This window comes from Molothrus aeneus, chromosome 4, assembly GCF_037042795.1.
Source record: "Molothrus aeneus isolate 106 chromosome 4, BPBGC_Maene_1.0, whole genome shotgun sequence".
Lineage (NCBI taxonomy): Eukaryota > Metazoa > Chordata > Aves > Passeriformes > Icteridae > Molothrus > Molothrus aeneus.
In genome coordinates, this window is record NC_089649.1 from 51,078,433 (window position 1) to 51,106,176 (window position 27,744).

General features: G+C 40.8%; 1 protein-coding gene across 4 annotated transcripts; it reads right to left on the reverse strand.

The window, feature by feature from the left end:
• Positions 1–27,368, reverse strand: KLF3 (KLF transcription factor 3). 4 transcript variants are annotated; one of them, XM_066548507.1, is made up of 7 exons: positions 27,210–27,368; positions 23,191–23,229; positions 16,112–16,208; positions 10,598–11,093; positions 9,638–9,788; positions 5,169–5,329; positions 1–4,002 (listed from the first exon to the last, which is right to left on the reverse strand). In XM_066548507.1, exons 3-7 carry the CDS (start codon positions 16,166–16,168, stop codon positions 3,821–3,823), a joined length of 1,047 nt encoding a protein of 348 aa, XP_066404604.1. In that variant the 5' UTR covers positions 16,169–16,208; positions 23,191–23,229; positions 27,210–27,368; the 3' UTR covers positions 1–3,820. The 4 variants fall into 4 exon arrangements, with proteins under 4 accessions (XP_066404604.1, XP_066404605.1, XP_066404606.1 ...); XM_066548508.1 differs by having other exon boundaries at positions 16,112–16,211; XM_066548509.1 differs by lacking the exon at positions 27,210–27,368 and adding an exon at positions 26,499–26,645.
• Between the last annotated feature and the right edge of the window lie 376 nt (positions 27,369–27,744).

Here is a 27,744-nt window from a genome sequence, read left to right on the forward strand (position 1 = left end):
AACATTCTGAGTGTTTTATTAACAAGTATAATACATATGCACTGTGCACTAAATATACTAAATATAGTATGAGGACTGTACAGTACAAATTTTTTATGTTCACAGTTTGACATGACAAAATGTCATTACTGAGTTCCCATTGGACTACCAAAGTAGAAACAGTGAAAGTACATTAAACATTCACATCTTTAGTAAGAAAAGATTACCAAAATGTCTCCATATTTGCAAGTTATAGTAATGCATGCTAGAAACCTTTAATTAGCCATTTTGTCTTATTAGCTTATAAAATATATTACATTTTATTTTAAAAATTCTGCATAGTTTATAGAAGTATCAAAGTAAATAAAAATCCTTGCTATATTTGCAGGTGAGAGATGCTAAGCAAAAAGATTATTTTGACCCTCTAAAGTACATTAAGTGCTAATATCTGTAAAATATAATGAAAAATGGTCTAGCCCTCTTAAGAGATGTAAAATGCTTTGTAAATTTTTTTAGGAAGGATTTGTATTCATCATGTTGCTATCCTTGGCAGAGACAACATATTTGAACAAGATGTGGCATTAGAAGTATCACTGCAGAATGCCATGTGTATATTTAAATAAACCCACACAAGAAACCTGCTTCGTTTCTTGCAATTGTACTACTAACTAGTAATTTATTATAATCAAATAGCTTAAACAGACACATTTTAGTAAAACAGTATTACCTGTTACACACTGCACAGTGCAATACTGTTACAGAGAAAGTGGAGGGGTTTAAATATACTCATTTTCCAGGATTAGGATTTGGTCTAAACTGGCTTTTCTTTAGGGCATAGATGGAATGACTGGTTTTGCTAAGTATTTAATTAAGTACATTTCAAAGTTGCAAGGTATCCTTCAAATCAAAGTTTGCTAAAATTACACAATGAGCTGGTTAAGATGTGAATTCACATTCAGCTAGAAGTGTATTTGTTTGTGACCTTTTAGACATCCCACAAAGACACCACAGACACAACTGAAAAATCCTATAAGGAAGGCATTATCATGTAATAATCTCAAATACTTATATTTAATATTGAAATTTCTGTTGTCCTAATTCGCAAGACACATGGATGAAATTTGAAAGTTCTGCTCAATTTCCACTGTATTAGACCCCATCATTAGTGCAGAAATACTTTCAGGAAAAAGGTACATAAGCTAATGAATTAACACAGCAAATAACCTAGACTAAATCATCTGAAGTAACTCTTAGTTACAAAAAAAGGTCTGCTTTTAGGGTACTGATTTAAAAAATATTAAAAAACATACTAATGAGAACATTTTATGTAAACCTCAAAAGAGAAACAGAGCATTAGAAAGAAATGTTCCTTAAACATCCTGAATTTTATAAATTTGCGTTTTTAAGGTAGAAATGGGACCAGTTGCCATTAAGGTGCTTATTTTCTAGTATCTGTTTTTCCCCTCATCAACAGAACAGAGAATTGTTTTCATCCCAGGGTACTCAACATCTGTAGACTTGTGACTGATGCCACAGAGCTCCCCCCTTACAGCCTCCCAGCCAGTGACACGCCTGGATTTACAAAATTGCCATTAAAACCTAGAGCAAATTCTGCTACCAAAAAAATAAAAAATAGGAAGTCCACATTCTGGAACAGCTACTCATTACTATCAGTCTCTTTCCTGCAAGTTTCTCAATGTCACTAACAATCTGCCCTACCAAGAAAGAAAAAAGGCCGATTCGTGTGCCGGGTGTTTCAGCGCCACAGGTGAGCAGATGAGGGAGAGCTGTAAGACACAAGATGCAGCCCTACCGAGGTGGTGAGGATGTATGGAGCTGGAACAGAGCAATTGCTGTCAGAGCATTTTTCTACAGGAAGTACAAACCTCTCCTTCTCTAATTCCACAGGCATGTGGATGTCAGCAGAACAGCTGGTAAAGTCCTATCACCAAATAAAGGCTCTTTGCACTCACACTCTTGCATCTCCAAGACTGTTTGGCATTGGGCTCCATTGGTTATAGAAGCACAGCCTACCTGCTCCACAAGCTCAAAATTACCCACCTGCAGATGGACACTCCACCTGTCTCCTGCAGGGTTCTACCAAACTCTTCCTCCCCCCACACCTCCATTGTTCACTGGGTTTTTCCAAAAGAAAGGAAAAGCTGACTTCAGTATGTTTAACATACAGGGAATGGTGGTTACCTTACACAGGGCAAGGAAGGGAAATGTGTTTGTGTGTGAGAGTGTAGAGAAATACATCCTGTTTCCTTGCAGTGCCACAAAGTCTGCCAATACAGACAGAAACCTTCCTTTCAGAGGATCCCAGACAGGAACATTTCTAGGGGCAGCTGCAGGTTGCTTGAATTCAGTTTCTTTTAGGTATGGACTTCTGTTTGCTAATGGGCATGGTTTTAATGCAATAGACATGTCCACAGGGAAGCAGTTGTACCTACCATGGAGAGACTACCAGACGCACAAACCAGAACTGGATGATTTGGTATGTGCTTTTATCCAAAACAGATCCATGACTCAATTTATCATCAGAAGTACTTCATATCTGATGCCATCTTCTCATAAAAATATTGTGGATCAGTAATTTTAAATCCTGTAGTGTATTACAGTGGTACTCCCAACAGTACAGTTCAGAGCATTTTTGACTTAATGATTGCTATTTTCTGAAGTACAGCAAAGACAAATAAATTATTTAGAAGAAATGCAGGGGCATGATTGCAGGGGGATAATCTATATCCCTGAAATGAGGTGCAGTAGGTTTCCATGAATGTCATTTAATTCCAAATCACAGGAGAGTACCATAGACTCAAAGAATCATAGAATATGCTGAGTTGGAAGGGACCCATCAGGATCATTGAGTCCAACTCCTGGCCCTGCACAGGATACCCCAAAAGTCACACCATGTGCCTGAGAGCATTGTCCAGATGCTTAACTCAGACAGGCTGGTGCTGTGACCACTTCCCTGGGAAGCCTGTTCCAGTGCCCAACCACCCTCTGGGTGAAGAACTTCCTGATGGTAAACCCCTGACTCAGCTTCAAGCTGTTCCATCCATACATTTGCACAGAAACCAGACATACAGAGTCACACAAAGTCTTCCTTTAACAAATTCACTGGGGCATTATGCAAGAAAAACAAGGATATATACTACACTATAATACAGATGACAGATGGCATTGGTTTAGATGCACAGTATTGTGTACGGACCAATTCCTGCCCATTTTTCTTCTTGACTGGGGTAAATGATACTATGACTCAGTCTTTCTGTAAAGTAATTACACTGTTTAGATTTATTTCCTCAATATTACTCACTGTTTGGGCAGAGGGGATTTCTAAATCAGGTGTCTTCCAAAAACTGTTGTATGAACCACGTTGCAGAAATCAACACAGCTGGCAGAGTCCATTCATTGCATTGTTGAGCATAAAATGAGAGTGTATCCCTTAAGGGGCACATAAATAATAGTCTCTGGCAAGGACTAGCATTTCGGATATTCAATAACATTTACTATTTTATCAGTATATGCTGGGTTGATTATATGAAGAAACCAACAAAAGCTGTTAGTTTAAAAATTCCCTTATTCACAAATGAAATACAATAAACATACTGAATGCAGAAAGGGTTTGCTTAGCATCCCCCAAAGAATAAAAGAAGTGTTCACATTCTTTAGGTCTGACCCGTGGTAAGGACATAGAAGGGTTAGATAACATCTGTTACTGACCATACGTAAGCTTTTAATGGTATAAACTCAGAGATCCAGACCAGCTGAATCCAAATTAAAATGCATGTGTAAAAAACAAAAAAGTGTGGCAGGAGTCAGGGAGAGAAGACATTCAGACTAGCATGTGACGTTTCCTGTGAAGAGCGAGATGGTCTGAGCGTGAAAAGCTGCGGTCACAGTCTGGACACTGGAAGGGTTTGATTCCTGTGTGCTTGCGGAAATGCCGCGTCAGTTCATCAGAACGAGCAAACTTCCACGTGCACCCCTCCCAAGTGCACTTGTACGGTTTTTCTCCTGGAAAAGGAAACACAGAAGTGAGGATTTAAGATGTGAACACATCAGTTCTCATAATGTAAGTTCACACATAAATCTGATAGATTTATTCTACTGCCTTGCCGAATTTCAGTAAGTACTTCACTGCTTACTCAAAAAGCTCTAAACAGCTCAAAGCTGAAGAGTACTCTGTGCTAGAAACTGTGTAGTCAAAGTTAACTGACCAAAAAATTGCTACCTGCCACAACTTATTTTTTTATTGTCTCTGTTCCTCTCTCTGCCATATTAGCACTTGTTTTGTATTATGAAACCCAGAAGGATGAAGGTTTAAGCATTTGTTCAGGTATTTTCAGAACTGGGATCTCATTTTCTAGCTTTGAAAGGACTGTGCTACCATAAAGCACAACAGGCAGAAATCATGTGATTTCTGAAATGTAATGCAGTGTAAATGACTGGCATCACTGTCTCAAGTACCTCAACTTAAAACTCTCTCTCTATCATTACTAATATGCCATCCTCCTCCTTTAACACCACTGTATTGCCCAACAGGTAAATGGCTTGATGCACAACAGACGTGAACTGGGCTCTGTTTTTCCTAAAAGAGGTACCCTTGTAAAAACCTTGGAGGTATATATTTTCATTCAGCATGCAAAGATGAACACTTCTGTGGAGAGCAAAGATGGGGATATTGTCGTTTACTGGAACACTCATTCAGATAAAAAGCACCACTGCACCAGTGGTTAGCATCTCCACAGAGCAGATGTGTTTTCATTTGGCACACAATCCAAACTTCTGCAAATGGGCTACTCCCATAGAAATTACAGTCAAATTTAACAGTGATGTCATAGATGAGCCAGTGCAATTTGAACTGATTTGGTGTTTACAGGCTGTGCAGACTGAGTAAACTGCAAGCAACTGGACACAAAATGGATGAAGAGCCAGTGAATGTAATACACATCAGCATGCACTGTGAACCTGTTCTGGCATACAGTCTCTTGTTGTAGGTTTTTCCTACTATGTCCTCTGTCTTTTGCTCAGCCTATAATTATTTTCACAACAATGCCAGATCTACCTTCTGTCATTTAGTTATTTGCACCTGTGGTCACCTGGCCATTAGAAGAAGTTACAAGCTCAGCCTACTATTTTACCATAGACTTGATGAACGAGAAGCACAGCTATGCACAGACCTGTATGGGTTCTTCGGTGAGCTTTCAGGTGGGAGCTTTTAGTGTAGACTTTGTTGCAGCCTTCATAATCACATCGATGTATTCTGCGTTTTCGTTGTGTGTCTGGGGATTCCACAGGTAAAGGTCTCTTTCCTGGCTGAACTATAACTGAAGGGTGATTCCTGCAAAGTTAAATTAATGTTAAAATCAAAAACATTTAGCACAGCAAACCTCAGCTAATACGATTCATAACAGAGCCTTTTATTCACTACCACTCTGTCTCTTGGCAGAAAGAACAACATTACATGCAAGTCGAAAAATTCAGAAGGGCTTAGCAAATTTTGTGTGTTTTAGCAGTAATATTTTTAAATGTTTACTCACTTTGTGGCATGATGTAGCCATTTTTACTACTTCCTAGATCTTTTTTAAAACTTTCACAGGAAAAACCCCATTCAACTTTGTGTTTTTCAGTCAAACCCAACTTCTTAAACCCTGAGTGAACTTTTCTTGAATTTGTTCACTATTTTTTTTCCCTTCAAATACAACTAATTTGATTGTAATTGGAAACAGCTATTCCATATTATTAAAGAAATTGTATCTTTAGGGTTTCAAAGCAGAACTCAATCTTTATTGTCCCAGCCACTCCTTTAGAAAGTAATTAAGAATTTCCTGTTTGGTGCTGGCAGCAGGGTGCGGCCTCCCTGTACCACTGACGTCAATTCCTAAAAGTAGAGCTTAGCCTGTGTGGCACACCCACAGGATGTCTGAAGTTGTCCCTCCACCTTCTTAAACATAATTTTTCACTTTAGAAGCCCACAGGTACAGTGCAGGTAAGACATATATGAACTAAATGTGGACTTCTGCTGTAAACAAACCCATAAATGTTCACACGTGCGAAAACATACAGGCTTCTTAAGAGGAGTCTTTGACTGTTGAATGACACCTCTACTGTAGAACTGGGGACAACCTTAACTCTTACTTCCACATCAATCTTAAAAAACTCATGTTCGTCAAAAAGGTATGCGTAGAATATAACATGCAGATATTAGCATTCCTTGTTGCAAAACCAGCTCCCCCACGCAACAGAAAGGAACTTTCTAGAACTCCTGTCTTTTCTAAGTTAATGTATTTCACATGTTTTTACCAATCAACTAATGTTTTGTAGCACTGGGTTCTATTGGTTACTTACTCCAAGTTCCTTTAGAGCCTAATTTTCAGAAACATTGAATTCCTACTTCCCTCGGCACAATAAAGGGCACGTGCTGAAGACAGAGAATCTTGTGCGTGGCTTAAGAAGAAAAGATTTTTCTGACCCCACAGCAGCAGGATGGGGATTACCAATGTGGGAAAAGATGAATTCTGTTATTGATTCTTTTCTTAAGAGTCGGAAGCTGGAAACTGGGAACCAAATTCTCTTTCTTGGGTGGTTCTGTGACTGTTGGGTGATGTACTCTTCAAGTACACATTAAGTCTAGCTAAAAATATTATAATGGCAGGAAACCCCAGATGGTAATGTTAGAGACACACACACTCTTAAATAAGAAGGCAGGCTTCTAGCTTCCAAAGAAACAGCTCTCCAAAGCAATGCTCAGTTTCAATGCAGTTGCATACCAGTCTTTTTGGAGAAGCTCAGGCTTAGGACAGCAAACAGACTTGGTTTAAATTATTATATGTGGAGGCTAGTCCTGGACACGCTCACATCTGGGAAAAGGGAGAAAAAGGATATTGGCCATACACCATTTGTGATTTAGATTTTCAATCTGCAAGTGTCTGGAAAAAGCACTGAGAATATCTCCTTTCCCCCTTATGGGAGAGGAGGCGGGCAAGACAACAGAATGTTATCAATAATTAGATAGGGTGTGGCAGTTTTAAAAAATGGTCAGGGTGGTGTCAAACTCAGAGGTAAATATTAAGTAAGTGCCAAATTCTTTCGTTCCCTCTTTTACAACTAGATGTAAGTTCATGTAGGTACCATTTGGCACTCTTCAATAGGTAAGAGTACCTTCTAAAAATTACGTTAAAACTCCAACAGCTTTTTCTTCTTTACCACAGACCACACTATGTTCACAGCACGAGTTAGACTTTGAAACTTGCATTAAAATATGTTAATGAGGCTCCTTATACTATTATTATTACCTCAAGTTTGATTTTAGAAATAACTGCACAGTTACACTGATTATCAGACATTCTAGAAACCATCCAGGACCATCCCCCCAGAATTGCCACCAACATTATTTTGATAGATAGATATAAATATCCAGCTATAGATAGATGTACTGCCAAAAGCTAACACTAAAGCAAAATAAGTCACTTAAAGTCACTTCAGTGAGACTAAAGTTTTCCTATGCCCCTTTAATGTAGCTTAGGTGACTGAATAGTACACTCTGGGCAGTTGGAACCACTGAATAGTGATAAAATCAATGCCTAACCATAGCTCATAAAGCTGTGAGACAACAGTATTCTTTAAAAATAAAGGTTTAAGTATCTCATCTTGTAACTTGTGTGAGTTGTCTATGTATTTTTTTTAATAATACAGTTTATAAACTTGTTTTGGATACAGCAGAATGTGAACTTGAAAGGGCTGGCTCCAGAAGCAAGAACTAGAGCTCCACAGGACAGCTACAATGCAATTTAAGCTACAATGCAATTTAAGCTGTTACAGTGCAAGGACAGAATCTCCATGAACATCACACTGTACATGGGCAAGCAGAGTTGATGCTTAGGAAACATGGACACACAAATGTTTTCTGTAACAAAGCTATCTGCATATGATACCAAATTTTATATTCTTTGCTCAGTGGATGGGTTTGCTGGGGAAACTACACCCATTGGGAAATAAATAATGCAAATCACTAATGCAGGTGACAAGCCTGCAGAAGTCTCAGCCCTGGAGGAAGGGAGTGGTACCAGCCAGGAACAGCACTTACTGGTTTGTTCTTGTTAAAGAGACTTAACAAAGACAAAAAATAAACTGAACCATTTGATAGTCCTGACCTAGCAGTAGTTCCAGCTCCATAAAGACCTTACTCCCTTGTGTGGTAGGTCCATTATGGAAGGTAAGTTACTAACTAGTAAACAAGCATGTTTACTATTTTATGTAATAAACATGTATAAGGTGATTTAAAAGAAACAGCATATAGTTTATAAAAGCTAGCTGGCAACCAATTGCCAAGAGCCTGCAGTCTAGGAGGTGCACCCAGACTTTGAAGACAAGGAGGGGTGCCCACAAGAAAGCTGGAATACAGCCAGCCCTGGTGCTGTGGTGTGCTTCTGAACCCCATGGCCACCTGCAGGAGGAAGAGGCAGCGTTCTGGAGGAAATACAGGAGACCACCCATCCATCCCATGCTTTTCTTTCTCTCTCTGAACCATACTCACACTGGGTTTTGAGTGTGTGACTTGAAGCCCTCTTTCCTTACTCTGTGAGGTGAGGTCAAACACAACCACCTCAAGGATGACAGTGAGCAAGAGGGAAATGCAGAAATGGATTCTGAGGTTCTGTGCTGTGAGCCCTGCTCAGTTCCCACCTTCAGCTCCTGCCAGAGCCATGCTGGCAGCCTGCCTGCCTACCCAGGGCACTGCCTGCTGAAGGATGAGCCTGGCTCTGGGTCATTCCATGGCTTACTCAAGCTGACAGGATTTTCCCCAGAAAAACAGGAAATGGAAGGGTGCCCATGGCTTCTCATGAGAGGAGAACTGAGAATTTTTTAATGTTTTCAATTAAAAGGTTTATGCCCCAGACCTAATTTCTTTTTCTAGCCCTTGTCATTTCTTCTGCAAGCAGCACTGTTTTAAAACCCACTAGATCTGTGACCCAGCTCATGCAGTAACAGTAACAGGGACCCCAGTAATAGCTATGCCAGCACAATGAGTTACTACTGGGATGGAAAAAGTGGCTGTGAGGGAAGAAAGCTTCAGAAACTAGTTGAGGTGCCAAAAAAATCACCAACAGAACAATGGCCTCAGGTTCACTTATATACAAAGAACTTGTAAGGCTGAAGAGGTTCTTCCCACCAAGCAGGCAAAATTTTTGAAAAGACAAAGAGGTCCTCCAAGAAGAGAAAGTCAGAACACTCATTTTAAAGAAAGGTATTTCAAGGAACATGGATAGAGATATCAGTATGAACTGTCTTTTAAGTTTCTTTCAATTTTGCTGCTGGTTTTACATAAGTAGGTTATCACTGGCTTATTGGGAGTCCTACTTTCAGTAAATTGTGGAATTGTAACCTATCATCACTTTAGAAATGCATTCCAGAAAAGGCAGATCTATTGCACGGTATAAATATGTATCAACTCCTGTACTGCTGAAGAAGGGGGGAAAGAAAGTTGAAATCACATTTCACAGTAGCAGTGGTGGGAGGGATGAACGTGTATTTTATTACACATTCTAAAGCACAGCAACAATCTTTCCCACTCCTCAGAACTGCTAACTGCTGCAATGAACTGCTTTCCACTGCTCTGCTGATCTTGGGACTACTGTTAGCCACTTACTCTTGCAACATTACTTGCTGAGGGGACAATGAGGTCATCATTGGAGGTGACATTTGTTCAGGATAGAAGTCAGTCTTTGATGGTTCACTTCCTGGCTCTACTTTGATTGTTTTCTTCAGTGTGGGCTTCTCGTAAGACTCAATGACAGGCACTGTATGGCAGAGGGTAGGAGAGGGAAGGGAACACATGAAAATTATGAAGAGTTATGGAAATGAATAATATACAAAAAACCCCTATAGTTAAAATAAATCCATCAGTTCTACATTTACTGTGACAATTTACACTAAATACAAAATCTTTCAGTTTTAGTTATCTCCTGATGAACTATGACTCAAAACATTTCTATTCATTTTTATCAGTCCGATGTTATTATCAGTCCAAATCTCAGTAGATCAATAGTTTATGTAGATATAAACAAGAGCAATAGAGCTGGTGAAGGGTCTGGAGAACAAGTCTTGTGAGGAGCAGCTGAGGGAGCCACGATTGTTTATCCTGGAGAAAATGAGGCTCAGAGGAGACCTCATCACTCTCTGCAACTGCCTCAGATGACAAGAGGAAATGGCTTCAAGGTGCACTAGGGGGGGTTTAGTTTGAACATTAGGAAGAGTGTTTAAACATTGGAATGGGCAGCCCAGAGAGTGGTGGAGTCATTGGAGATGTTTAGGGAAAGACTGGCTGTGTCACTCAGTGCCATGGTCTGGTTGAAAAGGTGGTGTTGAGTCACAGCTCGGACTCGATGATCTCAGAGGTCTTTCCAACCTAATTGATTCTGTGATCCTATGACCTTGGTAAGTCTGGTAAAATATTTACACAACAAATTCTATGCCTGTTTATTCTGAAAGAACAGAAATTACGTTCCACTTCCTAAAATATCAACAACCCACAGAAACCAAGTGCTTGGATATTTGTCTTATTTTGTGGGGATGAGACAGCATAAAAAGCAATTCTGACAACACCAACCTTGCATGCTACTTGGAGTTTCCATCTCATCCGGGAGAACTGTGGACACCATGATGGGCTGCTGGAGATGGGGAGCATACATGAAAGGAACTGGCTGGACCACAACAGGCTGTATGACCGGGAGTATCCCAGGGCTTCTGAGTCCATGGCGTGAAAGAGCAGCGGCCATTACAGGAGGGATTGTTATTGGCATGGAAAGAGGCTGCACTCCTGGGGGTGACGGTGTGAATTTACTGAGAGGTGAGCTGGGGGAGGACAGAGTCAATCCAGGTGAACTTCTCCTGTGCACAGTCTGAAATTTTAGTGGGGAAGGAGAACTTCCAGTTGAAGGCGGTGAGCTCCGTTTATTTACAGTAAGGTCTACTGGCTCCATCTGGATCCCATTTGATAGTCCTTCAGGGCTGGAGTAGAACTTATTGTGCAACATACTTGGTGTAGAATAAATGACGCCGTATTTGTTTGGCTTCATTTGGTCCATGTAATTGGATGGGTATGACTGTCAGAAGGAGTGGAAAAAAAATACAGAAAATCAAATAATAAATCAACACATGCAAGCAGCTGCTGCTGAAAAAGGAAGGCAGCCAATAAAACAGGCAAAATGAAAAAGTTTTAAGAAAGCACTTTGATGTAGTTTCTAAATAAAATGGAATTAAATAAAGCCTCAGATTCTCCACACAGGAAGTTAAGTTCTGATTCACTAACTGTTTCAGAAGCAATGTAAGACAGATTATGAAAACAAATCTTCAAGGCTTATTCAACTACTTTTCTCCCTTTAAAATTGCCTGTCATATATTCATGCCTGTACATTTCTTAACTGACCTGGGAGGTAATCTGCTATGCCAAGCATATAACTGTATACTGAGGATCATCAATTCTGGAAACAGGGGAGCTCAGCTGGGCTTAGAATTGCAAGTAATGGGTCCCAATCAACTGCTAAAGTAATTGAAAACCAATCATCACTAAAGAAAGAAATTATGAATCTGAACCCTACAATCAATACAAAATACTCAGCTGAACTATATAAGTAATGGGTGAGTAACTCAAGAGTGCAAAAGGTAAAACCTAAACCTTTCTAAATGATTTTTTGAGATAAAAAGCAGCTATTTAGCCAGTCTAATTTTGGAAAATGAGTACAAGGATAAACATTTGGTGGGTTGGAAGAATGTTCCTGTTAGTGGTAGCTAGCAGTTCCCATTACAATATAAACCCCAAAGTTAATCTTGACCTATGTGATGATCTCCACAATTTAGTAATAATTTATATATTTACATATATGTATGTGTGTACATCTGTATTATAAAACACACATATCTAGTGATTTTTGTAAACCAAGAAGTATTAACATGAACTGTAAAATGCAGTATTATTAAACAAATATCCAGACCAATACTGTATTTAAAAAGTGTTAAAAACTGAGGTTGTTCACTAACAGCTAACTCACAATGGAAACTGATGTGATGCTCTAACACAAAAGTGAGACACAGAAAATGCAATACACATAAATTTTTAGTTGTGTTGTCAACTTTTTGAAATAAAATGCTATCTTTGGTTTTTAGGTAAGTAAACTAAAAATAAAATACTAATTACTTCCTTGGCACCAAAAGTATTTTGATGAGTGGGATTAAAAATGTTCAAAATGCTATAAAGTGAAACATCAGAAGCATAAAACTACTGAATTTTTATAAAATTATTTCCATAACATTTCAATTATTTTTCCTCCTGGGGTGAACACTGCTGTCAATACATCTTCCTGGTTTCCTACCTCTGTCTTCCCTGTGAGGGAGTGCTTGGTTCATTTTAAATGTCAATGGTAACGGGAGGTATTTTTGCAAAATGACACAAATATAATTTTTTTATTTTCAGTTACTGTTTGAAACACTGAGTTTAGAAAATATTAAATTTTCCTCCTGCATTCATAGCACTGTGATAGAACAACAAAGCTGAGTCCTTCAGTCCATTAAAGATTCAAATAAAGCAGCACACAAAATGGTGATTAATCTCCAGACAGTAAATATTACAGTAAAATCGCTGCAAGTTATATATTCTCTTTATGACTATTCTTACAAATTCCATCTATACAAACATTCATCTTTGATGGTAATTGGTTCATCAGAATTTTATTAAATGCCATTGTTGCAAGAAGTACTGTCTGCAGACTTGCCAGAACTGCTGAGCCAAGCTATGAAATTATCAGCATTCTAAGTGATGGAGACCACTAAATATTGATATAATTTAATATTTAACAGCATTTGGTATCTATTAAATTGGATCAAATTATGGGCATAGCCAAAAACATCATAATTTTAACAGGTAAGGAACATTAAATACTTCCATTAAAACTCCCGTTATTGGTTTACAGTAGAGTTCACCCAGCTTTAATGAACTGTAAACATTCCACCACTAAGCATCAGTGCATTTACAGTGCTGCAGGTTTGTCAGGGATGATCACAATGTCATTGCCTATGAACTTCTCTTCCATTGCAAGAATGCTAAAAAGGAAAAAGCCTGTGAAATTTAAATCTCCAGGAATGCTTTTGGCCAATGAGTCTACTAAAGAACAAGCATCCCTAGGTGTAACCTTATCCTGAGAACACCCAGTGGGAATTCAAGGAACAACTGCCTGGATGCTCACATAGCTTCTGCATTGTTTGATGGGGGAGTGATGATGATTGTGATTGATTCTGGTGCACAGCCTGCAAAAGGGTAGAAATGATGCTGGAGACTGGAGAAAAACTGTTTATTCCAATTCAAACAAAAAATCAACTTGTTTCACCAAATGGTAACTGGTCCAAATGTTTAAAAAGTCCTTTAGAAGTCCTCACAGCAAACAGGGAGTCCTGTAGGTAGGACTTGGATGACTTTGTCAGTAGTTCATTAGGAACCATCATAATATATGTTCAATAATTCATTTCAATAAATGGCATGAGCTGTTGGGAGAGTGATGAAATAGTGTGGGTGCAAGCTTCAGTCACCTGAGAAGTATAGCTAATCCTTTCAGCCACACACCCTGAAATGCAGTGGTGTCAAAACCATTACTAATTTCCTCCTTTCCTCCAACTACTGTGATGTTTTAGAGACACAAAGACTTCACACCTACAGTGTAAAGAGTACACCTACATTCAGAGAGAAGAGTGAGATATTCTTAAGAGGCTTAATTTAATTTGGCCTCTAATGATCCTATCAGAATGAAAGATGCAATACAAATAATCCTGATTGCAGACTTCCAGGTCACATTAGCCCAGTCTGCTCTGCTTAGCACCTCTCAACGTCAATATGACAGTTTCTCTCTCATTCCACCTCCTCAAAAGGTGGTCAAGAAAACTAACTCACTCAGTGGATGCTATCCTTTTTCATTTTCTCTCCATATCACCATACCTCCCTTTAGAGGTGTCTCCAGAGCAGTTTCTGTTGTGGCACCAGGGCTCCAAGGAAGCCACAAGACCAAGAAGAGGTGGGGAGCTCAAGGGTTTGGGGCTAAGCAGCCTCTGTGTGTACAGAAGCTGAAACACACATGGTCCTCAGCCTGAGGGAAAACGAAGTAGTGTCCAGTGATGGAAATTTCATTCAGAAACCATACTTTCCTCTGGACTTTCTGCTTTTTCTTTTCTGCTTTTTTTTCCCTCATGCAATGGCAAAAAGAAAAACATCAGATGTGGTAAAATGCTCTGAGTAGTCTTTAACAGCTGGTCAGAGTGATTACACTGACTTATGAGAAGACTCCAAAGGTCCAATGCCATAGAAGACACCACATCACTAGGAGAAGGATATGGTACAGAATAACCAGTATCTGGAACCCCAGCCTTGAAATGCACTTGGCTCAGAAACACTCCCTTGTTTTTCCCACTGCAGTTTTTCTCTGCTGGTCTGGGAAAGACTGCTCACTCCTCTGCTGGTGAGCTTTTTGAGGCACTGACCTTGCCCATCTGGCAGAAGCACAAAACTGTTTGGGGCACTTGTGTGTCTTGTGCAGAGCCCCAACCATTGCAGAACCTTCTTTGGGAGATGAAGGAAGACATGCACAAAAGGCAGCCCAAAAGACAGCAATGACACTTCTTCTGTAAAACCAGCCTCTTTTCTGATTTCAACAGACACCATGAATAATCTTAGATTATAGCAGATAATCACCACTAATCTTAATACAGTTACACTGTAACTGTAATTAAAGTGACAGGCTGGCCAATACTAAAATTCTTTCTTGACCCAAATATTGGAATTTGTCGTACTTTAGTGAGTTATTCTTCTATCATTACTCTCCAGCAAATAGACCCCACAAAAGTCAAACTGTAATTTTAAAATACATATAAACTTAACTCCCAGAAGTGCTGTTAATAACACTGAAGAAATCAGACTGCTTAGAGATGCATTTAAATTTATGAAAATTACTCTTTATTTTAAATAAAACAGGAAACAAACTTTTCACTGAAAGATGCCATTCTGAGCACAAGTTTAATGCACTCTGAGTTATGTACACTGACTTCACCCTTTTAATGGATCAGCCTTTCTAGGGGTGTGGTTTCATGTTACACTTCATCTGTTATTGCAGGCTAAAAGCTGAAAGGGGAGGTTCTCTCATGCTCCTCTCTCCCCTTGCTCTAATATTGAGCAGCTGCACAGAATGAGTCAGATCAGCTTCTTGATCTGACCAAAAGATGAGTATTTTTGGTGGGTTAGCAATTCTGATCATTCAGTGAGCTGATCCAAAGGTTCCAACTCATTCTAGGACCACACAATTCTTCAGTCACGCAAAGGAGACACAAAGCTGGTGTGGAGGGGGCAAAGTCAAAGCCTTTCCTTTCAGCCTGTATCATCACAATTCTCACTGTACTGCTCCTACCTACATGTCCCACTGCTGTTGCTTATCAGACTCTTCTCTGATGGGCCCTGTTCTCGGACTTCATGGAAAATCAACCCAATTTTAAAGAAGTAAAAAGTGTAAGTAAGAGGAGTGTCTCCTCTTCCCCTTTTTTCCCCCCTGTCCTAGTTCTCATTTGTTCACTTGGTAAAGCAGTGCAACCAGTTTACCCAGCAAAAAGCCATTGTTGGTTTGGGTTTTTGCAGGATTAATTTCCTGCTGCTTAGAGCAGAGCTAGCCACAGGCACCTGTCACCACAACCAAGAGAAAAACAAAAAAAGGCACAGCAAGAAGCTGTTCACTTAGTTCAAGGGTGTAACACTGAAACCACAGGCTATTGCCACTTCACCATGAAGCGTGGCAACTTAATTTCAACCCACCTCCATCAGCAGCATGAGCCAGAGAGATAATATTTACAGAGCAGTGGCTCAGGAACACAGGGATGCTCTCTCCTCTCACAGCCAACTGCTCAGGTTGTTTAAGGCAATAAATTAATAAACGACAGAAACTTTTCCTAGAACGTGAATCTGATTGCACTAAGAGCAAAATAGAGCTTCACATGCTTTCCTAACCTAGTCCATATCTTAGTTACATCTCATTATGAATTTAAAGGTGGAAAAACTAAAGTCATCTTTAGGGCTAATATATTTGAAAAGTCTTACCACTGAAACAGGCTCCATGGCTTCTTGCTTGATAGGGACTGGGTCAAACATTAGCATCTTTTTTATTCACCTGTTCTGATGCCTCTGAGGTTCTGTCCTGCTGGGGAAAGACAAGGTGTTAGAAAGCCACGGGAAATACCTGAATCAACTTTCTGAATTGTAGAAAATTTACTATTTTGTCAGATTAATGTGAATATTTATCCATCTCTAACAGAGATTTTTAAATCTTTGACTGAATTTATTGCAGGATTTTTCTTTCCAAATTGCTATTGAAACAAAGGGACATCAATTTGACTTTCACTTTAATGAAAGGCAAATTGAATTTTTGTTGTGCATGTCAGCACACCAAGACCACAGAATTTTCACTTTCATTAGCTGTCAAGTGTTTTAACACATCAGAGTTTACACCACACATTTCTCATCAGCATTACAACCTCAGAATAATCTTGTTTATACAAGTGAACTGATTCTGGAAAGGATCTCTTTCCTAAGAGTCCTAACAGAAACACTCAATAGATCACATACAGTGGCACTGATATCAATGCAAAGAAAAAGACTAAAATTTAATTTAAATCAAGATTTACTTGGACTACATTCAACATGCTACAATGACTTAACAGAAAAAATGCATCAGTTACTAGATATTAGTTATTATCAAGATAATAGATCAGTTATTAGATATTAGTTATTATTAAGATAATAGATTTACTGACAATTCAACAACTATTTGTGCTAACAGTGCAACATAAAAGCACTTTAAAAAAATCTGCTTGCATTCTGTGCAGTTTCAGGGTTTTTTTCCTACAGTGTTCAACCTTACTTGGCCAATGTCCAAATGCCTGAAATAAAAGTATTTAGCATAAAGCATGGCATAGCTCTCATACTACACATTTGCCATCGTCATCTTGGAAAGATACTGGGAGGGAAAGGAGATACCTCTTCTGGGTAAAGCCATAAGGGTACACAATAAAGCTAAGCGGGAGCAAAGGGAATTTGCTCACAATGACATTTAGATGTTGCCAGGCTGTTTATAAATCACTCGAGGTTATACATTATATGACTGATGTCAAAGGAGCAAGTTCTGACCGTACCCTGCAGACTTCACAGCCCTGCCTGGGGGCGGTACGACCTCTTTTAAGAGCGAGGACAAAAGTAAATGACACAAATTCAATGTGGCCAGTAGATGGCACTGGAAAGAAGCGAATACAGCCAGACTCCAGCACCGGCAATTCATCCCCTTCAGCAGGACAGGCTGAAGCTCACCAACAGATTGGTACCTGTGGCTGGGAAATTCTCCCAGAAATGTAAATGAACATTTAAAGATGTACCTGCTCAAATTAAAACAATTCTAATAAGCCTATGCTAATGAACAATTTTGCAGTTAACATGTGTTTATAGATCAAAATTTGTTACGAGAGACAGCATGCATTGTTACAAGTCTACTATTAGTTATTCAGGTACATAAATAAAGTTTAAAGACTTTTGGAAATTTATTACAACAGTGTGCACTTTGAATAATGGAAACGAACAAGTCTCAGAGTAAATTATAGTATCTCATAATTCACCTTATAAAAGTTGAAGGCCTGACAAAAACAAATTGCAAAACTAAAGTGAAACAAATGATGCAGCTTAATGAAATTTCCAGTTTTGTATGTAGTTTTAGTTTGGGAGAAGTGGTGTAAGATAGCACCATATGCTGAAAGTTGTGGTAATTCCATAAATACCTTAAGCATGTTCATGAGAAGGTTATTAATTATACTATTTTCTTTGAATGGTTATCATTTTGATAACTGTTATCTATAACTATAACCTAGTTATAATATAGATAACTATAACCTAGTTATCTTTCTCAGGTTTCAACAAGTCACATAGCTAGAGCTAACATTTCAGAATACTGACTTCCCAGAAATATGGATATATACATATCTCTTCATCACCCATATTCTCACACATTCATCTGCATTGTGAAAACAGAGAAGTTGTACTTTTAGACATGAAAGAAGTTTACAGTAAAATGGAGCCACTCAGAGCTCCTATGCAGGAATTTGGAACTAATTCCTTTCAGGTTTCCAGAAACCTTTGATTTTTAGCTTCTATGTGCATAGATAAAGTAACACACCAATCTGTAGAAGAAAGGAAAGAAAGAAGAGAAATAGAGAAGGAAGGAAGGAAGGAAGGAAGGAAGGAAGGAAGGAAGGAAGGAAGGAAGGAAGGAAGGAAGGAAGGAAGGAAGGAAGGAAGGAAGGAAGGAAGGAAGGAAGGAAGGAAGGAAGGAAGGAAGGAAGGAAGGAAGGAAGGAAGGAAGGAAGGAAGGAAGGAAGGAAGGAAGGAAGGAAGGAAGGAAGGAAGGAAGGAAGGAAGGAAGGAAGGAAGGAAGGAAGGAAGGAAGGAAGGAAGGAAGGAAGGAAGGAAGGAAGGAAGGAAGGAAGGAAGGAAGGAAGGAAGGAAGGAAGGAAGGAAGGAAGGAAGGAAGGAAGGGTTGTCCTAAGTAAATACAATGATGCTCATCCTTTGTGTAATTTTTGTAATTCTAAACCCGTATTTTCTTCAGTTCAAGAATTACTCATTTTAACCTTTTGCTCCAAGAAAGTGTGTGAAAAGACACTTGATACACATTTCACATGTCATGCTACAGATTTCAGTGTTTCCTGAGATAGCTCTAAATCACTGTGCAGGAATTAAACTGACATAGACAACAGGAAGTGTACTACCCTGAACAAAAGTGAAAAGTAATTCTCAATCTTTCCCAAGTGCAGTCATCTAAGAACAGCAGAGGAAAACTTTACTTTTATGTAAATTTATTATGGTGGATCAGAGTACAGGAATCAAGCACTTCTTTATCATGTTACTCTTAAGCAGGTTTTTTTTCCCCATTTTATAGTGACTGGAAACCAATCGTCATGAACAGAAAATTAATTAAGTTGCAACACTTGGTCCTGTAGGACAGCTACAGAGTCAATACAAGTCAGCTTTGGATCTGGCATTTAAAATTTAGCTCAAAATGATGTATTTCTAAAGCTCTAAATAAACTCACAGAAGACTCCTCTTTGTATTTAAAAATAATGCTCCAAATTGATAGCTTGGACCACACTCGTGAGCAAATATGTGCATGTACACTCACACAAATAAAGCATGGTACTATACTAAGAAGCAGGTAGTTTTTCCCAGTATATTTGTAAAATCATGCCTATTAACTCAAAACTTCTCAGTCTTTCTGTCCTAAACATTTGAGAAGGGGGCAATAGGGAAGGTAAATAGTCTTATCTGTTTCTATTACAGAGGAATGAAAAAACAGTTGGGTTCTACTTTACAGAGTGATTTCAGAATCTACTTGCATGAAGGCCTGCAAACTGTTTAGTATATACAAATAATTTCTGGAAAATCAAAATACCACCCCTCATTCCTGAGGTGCTCTAGAAAAACTGGTGAGGTGACAACAACATATTCATGTTAAATGTATTAAAAATAAGAACTTTTGTCTTTATTAGGTAAACTATTTTGCATTAAAGGGTTTTCTCATGCGAGGTAAAAGAATTTAATATGAATGTAATCTGAAACTAAATAATTAACTGCAATCCGGTAAGCAAACATTCCACCCTCTTTTTTTTTTTTGCTCTCCCTCTTTTTTTCTGCTAACAAGCCACCCAGTTTTACTTTCTTGCCTCCTCCCATTCACTCCACCCAGTGGATCTCTGCCAAGTCAGTCCAACTTGTCCAAACAGGACCCGGCTTTTGATAAGATTTTGCTCACACCCTGTACTTCAGAAAGACAAATGAAGCAACTGGGTTTTGTATGCAAATAGGGACAGGTGCAAGGTAAAGTCCAGGCAAAGTCCCCCAGTATTCCCCTATCTGAAGTCCAGTGAAGACAGCAAGCCAGAAACAACACAAATTCTGTCCTTATGATCCAGTATACAGCAAGGCATCCATTCCAGGAGGGAAGTTAATTATCATTAGAGCTCATCACCTTGTCAGGATGGAACACTTGTCAATATTAACTTCCTGACAGGTGTATGGTTTATTGTTTCAGAGACATAATTAAGATTAAATGAAAGCTGAAAGGTACTTAAACGTGTATTCTGACAATAGGGATTATTTACCCTGGATGAAATGTGCGAAGTGGTTAAAGAATGCACTCAGACTTCACATCTGCACTGCAGAGCAGCTGGAAAAGGGCAACTGCAGTGCAGCTACTCCCAGCAGCCCTGCACATCTACCTTCAAGGTCCACCGACTCTGCAGACCTGTTATGAAAGGAAAGGGTGGGGTGGAGGACCAGTTTTGACTGTGCACATCCAACAACAAAGGTCTGTTCTAATATAAGGCCTGTGCTCTCATGAAATATCTGGAAGAGCAGCCCAGAAACTGACTTTTGCTGCAGACAGGGGGTGGTGACCATACACTCTGCCCCTCTTCACTCTGCCTGAGAACATATACAGGGCTTATTTCCTCAATCTTTGTGCCCGGGGGAAACAAAGGAATGCTGCCCCATGCACAGCAAGTTTTAGTCTAGAAGCTTCAAGGTATGATTGTTATTGTCAGTATAATTACAGAATAATGTAATGGTATCTGCTAAATTAGCACTGCATGAGTGCCCTCTGCAAGGAACTGCAGCTCTTGCAGCACTGTTGGAATCCTGCAGCAAACATTATCACATTGCAGAAGCTCTTCAGTCCAAGCACTCTGGGACTCAGACGCGTTGCTCTGAACCTATGATTTCTGTGAACCGCAACCCAAACTTCCTCTGATACAAGGGAGAAACAATAGTATCAGAGGATTCTCCACTGATGAAATCCAAAAGGGAAGGGAGGTTTTCTGAACCCAGGTGAAAAGCTGTTTTCAGTGGAACCTCGAAAAAGTTTGACAGAGAGGAACCAGTTTCTGAGACAAACATTCCCTGGGGAAGGTAAAAAAGCTGATTTCCAGAGCTCATAAGGTATTTGCACTTTACTGTACCAGTTGCTCGTCAAGACCTGAGTCAGCAAAAAAGTGTTTCTAATGTTCCATTAACTTTAATGGGAAGTAAGCAAGCGCTTAACTGCACTTGACCCCAAAATAGCAGCAGACAAAGAAGCTCTCCAGTTCAGCCAAGCAGTCAGACTCAGCCAAAGCACCAAAGGTCCAGACGTGGTGCTGTGGGAAGAGACCAGAGCAGCCAGACCATGGGGAACAGAGTGGAAGGAGAATCAGGAAGAACCAGCATGCCAAGAAAATGTTCTACTGATCAACAGCTTTCTGTGTTTATTTGCTGGATTTCCACTGGGTAACAATAATAATTGTTGAAAATGTTAGAATATTTTGTAAAAGAAAATGGTACCTAGGCAAAAATTTTCTCCTCAAAGTTTTATTGATAGGCATTAAGAAAAAGAGCATTTCTACAGAATTCTGGTATTGAGTATTTCAAACTCCATTTGTTTCTTAGCAAAGACTTGAAAATCTTTCAGGATTTTCAGGACTGCAAGCAGGCTGAAAAACTTGTGGTTTTGCACAACTTGTGCATCATAACTTTGTTGATGTCACCTTTTTTGACCTAGGACTGCTTTGACATGTAGCTGACCAATTAGTATTTCAATTAAATTTCTGCTAATACTGTTGCAGGCTTTTTGAAACCATGTGTCTGGAAATGGCGTTCTTGTATGTAAAAATCTCGAGAAAAAATGTTCTTGAAGTGCTTGTTAAGGAAATACCTTCTTTACCAAGGAAAAATTGAGCCCATGTAAACCCTGTTCAACCTTCAGTTCTATACTCACTGAACCTAAGAGGAGAACCTCTTGAGGCACCTCCATTAGACAATATTCTCCTTTATCAGGGCAGACTGCTGTCTGGTTTCCTGTCTCAAGCTACTTCTTAGAAGGAGAAACAGTCCAGTAAGGATAAAAGATCAGACTTTTGAAAACAAATGAAGTATGTGGAATGGTATGATAATCTTTCCCTTCCAAACTGAGCTTCGCTTTCCTTGTTGTGTTTTTCTTAAGAGGTTAATTTTTAAGGTAATTTGAAAGGAGAAATATTAAACCTTTTAATTGTGAGGGGAAAATGACAGAAAATACTGTTCTCTTATGTGAAGGGTTTTGCTATTTCAGGAAATGTGAAAAAGAGATTCAACATTTTTATAGCATGGCAAAGAAAAGAAAATCTAATCCTAGAAAAAGGAAGTATACATTTAAGAATAACAGCCTAAATGATAGATTTGAACAAGAATCCAAATACAGGGCAAATGGTGATGAACTTCTATGAACCTATGGAAATTAAAAAAAACCCAAAAAACCAACCAGGAAAAAGAGCTGGACAGTGTAGTGAGTACAAATGGGACAGTGATCAAGATCACTTAGACTCTTAAAAAAAAAATTGGAAACTCTGTCATGTCTTCATGGATCAAGCTGGTTGGTTGGTAACACACACGGACTGCATGACAGACAGACCATGTGTTTGGTGGGAGGGTTTCTCCCTTCTGAGTTAGTTTACTATTTAAAACCTGTTGGAGCTTTGTCTTTCTATTTGGCTGATCTACACTTACACTTTCTTCCCCTGGGAGATATCACCTACAGCTACAAAATCCTCAAAGGAAGCTTTGGCATCAAGTGACTGCTTCACAGGGAAGAGTTAAAGCTCTCCTAAAACCAGCTCTGCCAAACTTCATATTCTGGATTGGAAGCAACTAGCCTCAGAATGAAAACACAAAGATTGAATGCTGACAGCATAAAAGAACTCTAAAAGACCTCCTGTTAGCGGTGTTAATTAATATTTAAAAGTTGGTTTACAAAAATTATTATAATTTTAACCTCAGTTCCCTATTTTACAGAACTTCTGGCTACAAAGAGGTGTGAACCACAAAATTTACTGCATTTATTATACAGCTGTTTCCAATATTAAACACAGTTAAATGCAACTCTTTTCCTCTGTCATTGGGAAAAAAAGATTAACTGTTTGAAATCTTGGCAAATTAACAGTACAAGAATTAAAATATATAATTGTGTTCTAATGGGTAAACTCGTCCATGGTGTTCTAAAACAAACAGAAATAACAACAAAATAACAACAGCTGAGAGCAACACATTAAAATAATCAATAAACTACTTACCAAAACAGTGTAGCCAAATACTTCTTTTTATCTGGATTTCTGAACAGACAAAAAACAGTTTGCTGTTAATATGTGCACACAATCCAATAAATTTTTTTTTCACATACAATTAAGCTCTGAAAGAAGTTTTAAGTGTGTACTTAGATACTTCCTAAAGATACCTTCAGTGATCTCAAATAGCTAACTTGTAGCATCCAGAAGAGCAAGAGAAAACTACTTTAAAAATGACTGGAGGGAAAAAAAAAGAGGAAAATGAAAGGGTGGAAGTAATTCTGTGTGTACAGTAACCATGCATATTCCAGGCCATAAGAAACACAGAAGAATAAATACTCTATCTTGCATTTTCATCCAGGGCACACTGAAGTTAATGCAAGTTTTTCTCTCTATTTCAGTGAGCTCTGGCCTTTTAGCTCTTCTTCTGTCAGATTCACAGTAACAGAAAGATTTATGTTTTTCTCAATTTCCTCTCAATTTCTCACTATGTCTGCCTGCAACAGGGTGAGGGGGAAAGATAAATATAAAAACAGGAGTAAAACAATTACTTTTATGCCTTCAAAAATGTAAAATGTGGGACAGCAGTACTTATTAATGTCGAAGAAAAGTTAGACAGCAGTGCCTGATTTTCTGTATTACATCTGGAAGACAATGAACTTTCTAGCTTGCATAAGGGGAAAATACTTACTTCTTTTGAGAATTGGAAATACAAAGTGCTCATAGTGAGCCATTCAGGTTGAGTAAGGGCTGAAGTCAAAACCCTCTCACAACTATGAGCCTACAGAAGTGGACTTTCTTCTCACATATACTCTTTATACATCAGTGCAACTCTGTGACTTTAATGGAGCTATTCCAGATCAGCTGATGAGCAAGTGAGAGCAGAAAACTGGCTCACAACTTTCTGGAGACTTGAGTTCAAGTTTTCAGTGAACAGAGCTCAAAACTCCAGTTCACCCCCAGAAGTGCATTGGAGTGGAAGGGGCGTGTTAAAGGTTAACTTGGAAACCTCGTTATGACATAACACAGGCATTTTAAGCAATCCTGAGTGTGTAGAGACATGATAACTCATCGGGTGGGGATTGGGAGTTGAGGGGCAGTGACAAGGGGCCTAGACAGGCTACAGAACTGCCAGAAAACAGCCTGAAAGAGGAAAGAGCACCACATATGCCACTTGGAATGTGTGACGCAAACCCCAGCCTTGAAACAAAGAACAGGAAACAGCTCTGCTGGCTGTGCTGGGGAGAAAGCACAGAGAAACATTTAGGCGGCCCTCCCTGACCCTATATTCATGAGCAGCTGGAGTCTTTTAAAACAACAACAGTGGGTGGAGGTGTTTGTTCATTGGGTGTGAATAAAAACAGTGTCCTGATGCAGGGGACCTGCCCTATTTACAAACAGGCTCCCTTAACATGAGGGAGCAGGAGATTTTAAGACACCACAGGTCAGGAGGATTTGCTGAAACCTTCCCTTAGACCAGTTGGTTTATTACTGTATTTATGCCAGTAGCTAAACAGAGCTCTGGCCTCATGACTTCAGAGGCAGCACCCAGCCTGGCAGAAGCACCTTCTTCCCAGAGAGAGCTGGGGGATGAGAATTGCAGGAAGGATTTCTAAAGCTTGGGGCTGCTCCTGGACAGTGGCTCACTCACGCTCAATACTGCTCCATAGCTGAGCACCGACATCACCCAAGAATATTTTTCTAAGCCATTACATGCTTAGCCTAACACATCCCTGTTTTCATATGCACTCAGACTTCAGAATTTGATTTCCAACGAATTTACTACTTTTATTTTTGAAGCACCCACATAAAAAGCTGAATAAGTGAAGTTGAAGCAGAGGAATACCACAATGTGTCTAAATTTTATGCAGTAGAATAACTTCAACACTTGTTTTCTTTCACAGCTGTGGTTTCAAATACTCTCTCTTCTCTTAGATATCTTGCATTAGTTATTTATACACCATGGCTGGGACATCTAATATTATCAAATGTGAGAATGTTACAGCAAATTAGGTGGATGAGTACCACAGCAACACCAATGAATGCTGTGGGGTTCCAAGGTTGGAGTTTAATAATGAACATGGGGTAAAAACTGGCTAGTATAGCACCTACCCAGCAAGGTGTGGGTTTTATGCCAATAGTATCAGCTCCTTACTTCTTCATACTGAATAACTGCAAATACAGGTAATTTGGTGATTGTATAACATCTTTATTATCACTGAGTCTTCAACTCATCTCACTCACACATCTTTATTTATCTGAAGGCTTCTCTTTTGGCTAAACAGATGGTGACTAGGTCAAATGTTCACAGTACCTAATGGCTCCCTCAAAGCTCTGCAACTTGGAGGAAGTTTTGCTTGGATTCTTTGGACAGGGAAAGACCATTTAGCATTCTTGCCTGCCCCCACCCCCTCACCCTTACCCCCAGTCTCGCTTGTGATCTGTACCATAGCTATAACAGCATGTGCAGGGGAAAAAACACCCAGAAACAGATGCCTGGTTGTGAAAAAAAGGCTACTCAAGTCAACTTCGGGTTTTTTATATTTCAATACTAGGCAGTAACAATAAATTCCTAAAAATACAAGGTGAAAGCTAATTTGAAATAGGTGTCTTCTGGGTCAGGTGAGATTATCAAATCCAGATATAAGTCCTCTCACACAAGCACCAGCTGCTCATGTGATTATCACACCGGTATCTTAAAAGTATTTGATGGAAAGTCACTAGTCAGAAGCCATGTAAGTCTTTCTTTTCAATACAGGTAATGTATATTTATGAATATTAGTTTAAATGAAGTCAAGTCTTCAGAGCTCTCCTATCAGCTACTCAAATTCAGCTTTTCCCAACAATTAAATCTTCAGAGTTCAGTTCCACAAACAGTGACACTTCCTGAATTCTCAAAGGTGAGGAAGTGAATAAAACAGTGGACCACGCATGTACAGTACCTGAAGCAACAGGGAAGTGCACAGAACATCTTTAAGGTATTTTTTAATGTGACTCCTGAATGACCACTTAAGCTATTCTGAACTAGGTCTTTCTCTCGAGCTCCAGATAGGTGCTGTGCTCTCCCAGCGCAGGCTCGCGTTGCTGAGCCTTCCTTTGCCAGGGCTCCCCTCGCTGTGCCAGGAACTCACCTGACAGCGGTCCGAGGCAAGGAACTCCTATTCCCATTTCGGTTAAAAAATAAATACACAAAAAATTTAAAAAACAAACAAACTAAAAACCTAAAACAAAAAAAAAAAACCACCAACAAAAGGCATCTAGCAAGGAAAGGTTATTTCTAACTCCACACTTCGCTGCCGTGCTGTCCCACGTTTTACCTTCGCCTGCATGGCGGCCAAGCGGTGCTAAGGTGACGTGACAATACGAGGGGCAGGCTTCAGGGAGCCGATTTCATCCCAGACTTCACCAGGAGTTACACGGGGGCCATGGCGCTTGCCGATCCCCTCCGGGAGGAACACGGCCCGGACGCCAGCTCCTGCCCTGCCAACTACCGAGCGAACCCGCTACACTTTCCACCTCGGCTTGGTCGGGCACTGTATCCCGCCCGGGATCCGATGGCACTTCAGCCTCTGCCCGAAGTCGCGCCTGTCCCGCCCCGGCGAGAGGCCAGGGGCTGCGGCCGCGCAGGGCGGGAGAGCGGCCCCGAGGGGCGGGCGGCCCGCGGGCCCTCCCGCCGGGACAGGCGGGGGGAGGGCGCGGGGAAGGCGCCCCCCGAGCGGCCCCGCCGGCCACACAGGTGCGCTGCCCACTGGGCGGACAGCGGCGGCCCTCCGCCCCCGGCTCCCGCCGGCCGCACAGCGAGATTCCGGGGGAACCCCCCGAGCTCTGCTCCCCGCTCCCCAAAACCGCGGCCTGACGGAGACCCAGTTCCCGCCACCCCCGGCGTGGCTGTGGCTCCCACGGCATCACTTTGCCGCCTGGGGCTCCGCGCTGCTCGCAGCGCCGGGAAAACTTTCCTCCTCCGGCACCTCCATCCCGCAGTCAGCAGCACAGCCCGGCCCCCGCATTACCCCCGCCCTCACACTTACGCTCGGCAGGCGGTGCGGAGCGCGCCGCGATTTTCCGTCGGCTCCCGCAGCGCCGGGGGTCGCGGTGGGCAGCGGGGGCGCTCCGGTGGGACCGAGGCACGAGGCCGGCGTGTCCCGCGTCCCCGCGGCTAAGGAGCCTCGGCGGTGTCTCCGGGTCTGTGTGCGAGGAGGAGCTGCCCACTCCCGCCCTCCGCCCGCTCGCCTTCCCCCCGGGCTCCTGGCACCGGGCCGCGCTGTCACATGACGCCGGCGCCGCTCGCCCTGCCAGGCTCCCCGGGCCGGCGGGGTGAGTGGCGGTGGGAGGGTCACGGCAGGGAGCGCGGCCGGGCGGGTCCCCGCCCGCGGGGTGGAGGCTCCGCCGAGGGGCCGGGGCGAGTCACCGCTCACAAACAGCCGGGCACGCACTGACTGCGCGCCCGCCCTGCCTCCCGGGGGCAGACAGCCTCGCACAGACACTAATTATCCCCAGCAGCCCGGAGAGGAGAGGGGAGGGGAGCGGGGCCGCCCCACCGACAAACCTGCCGGTCCAGCTCCT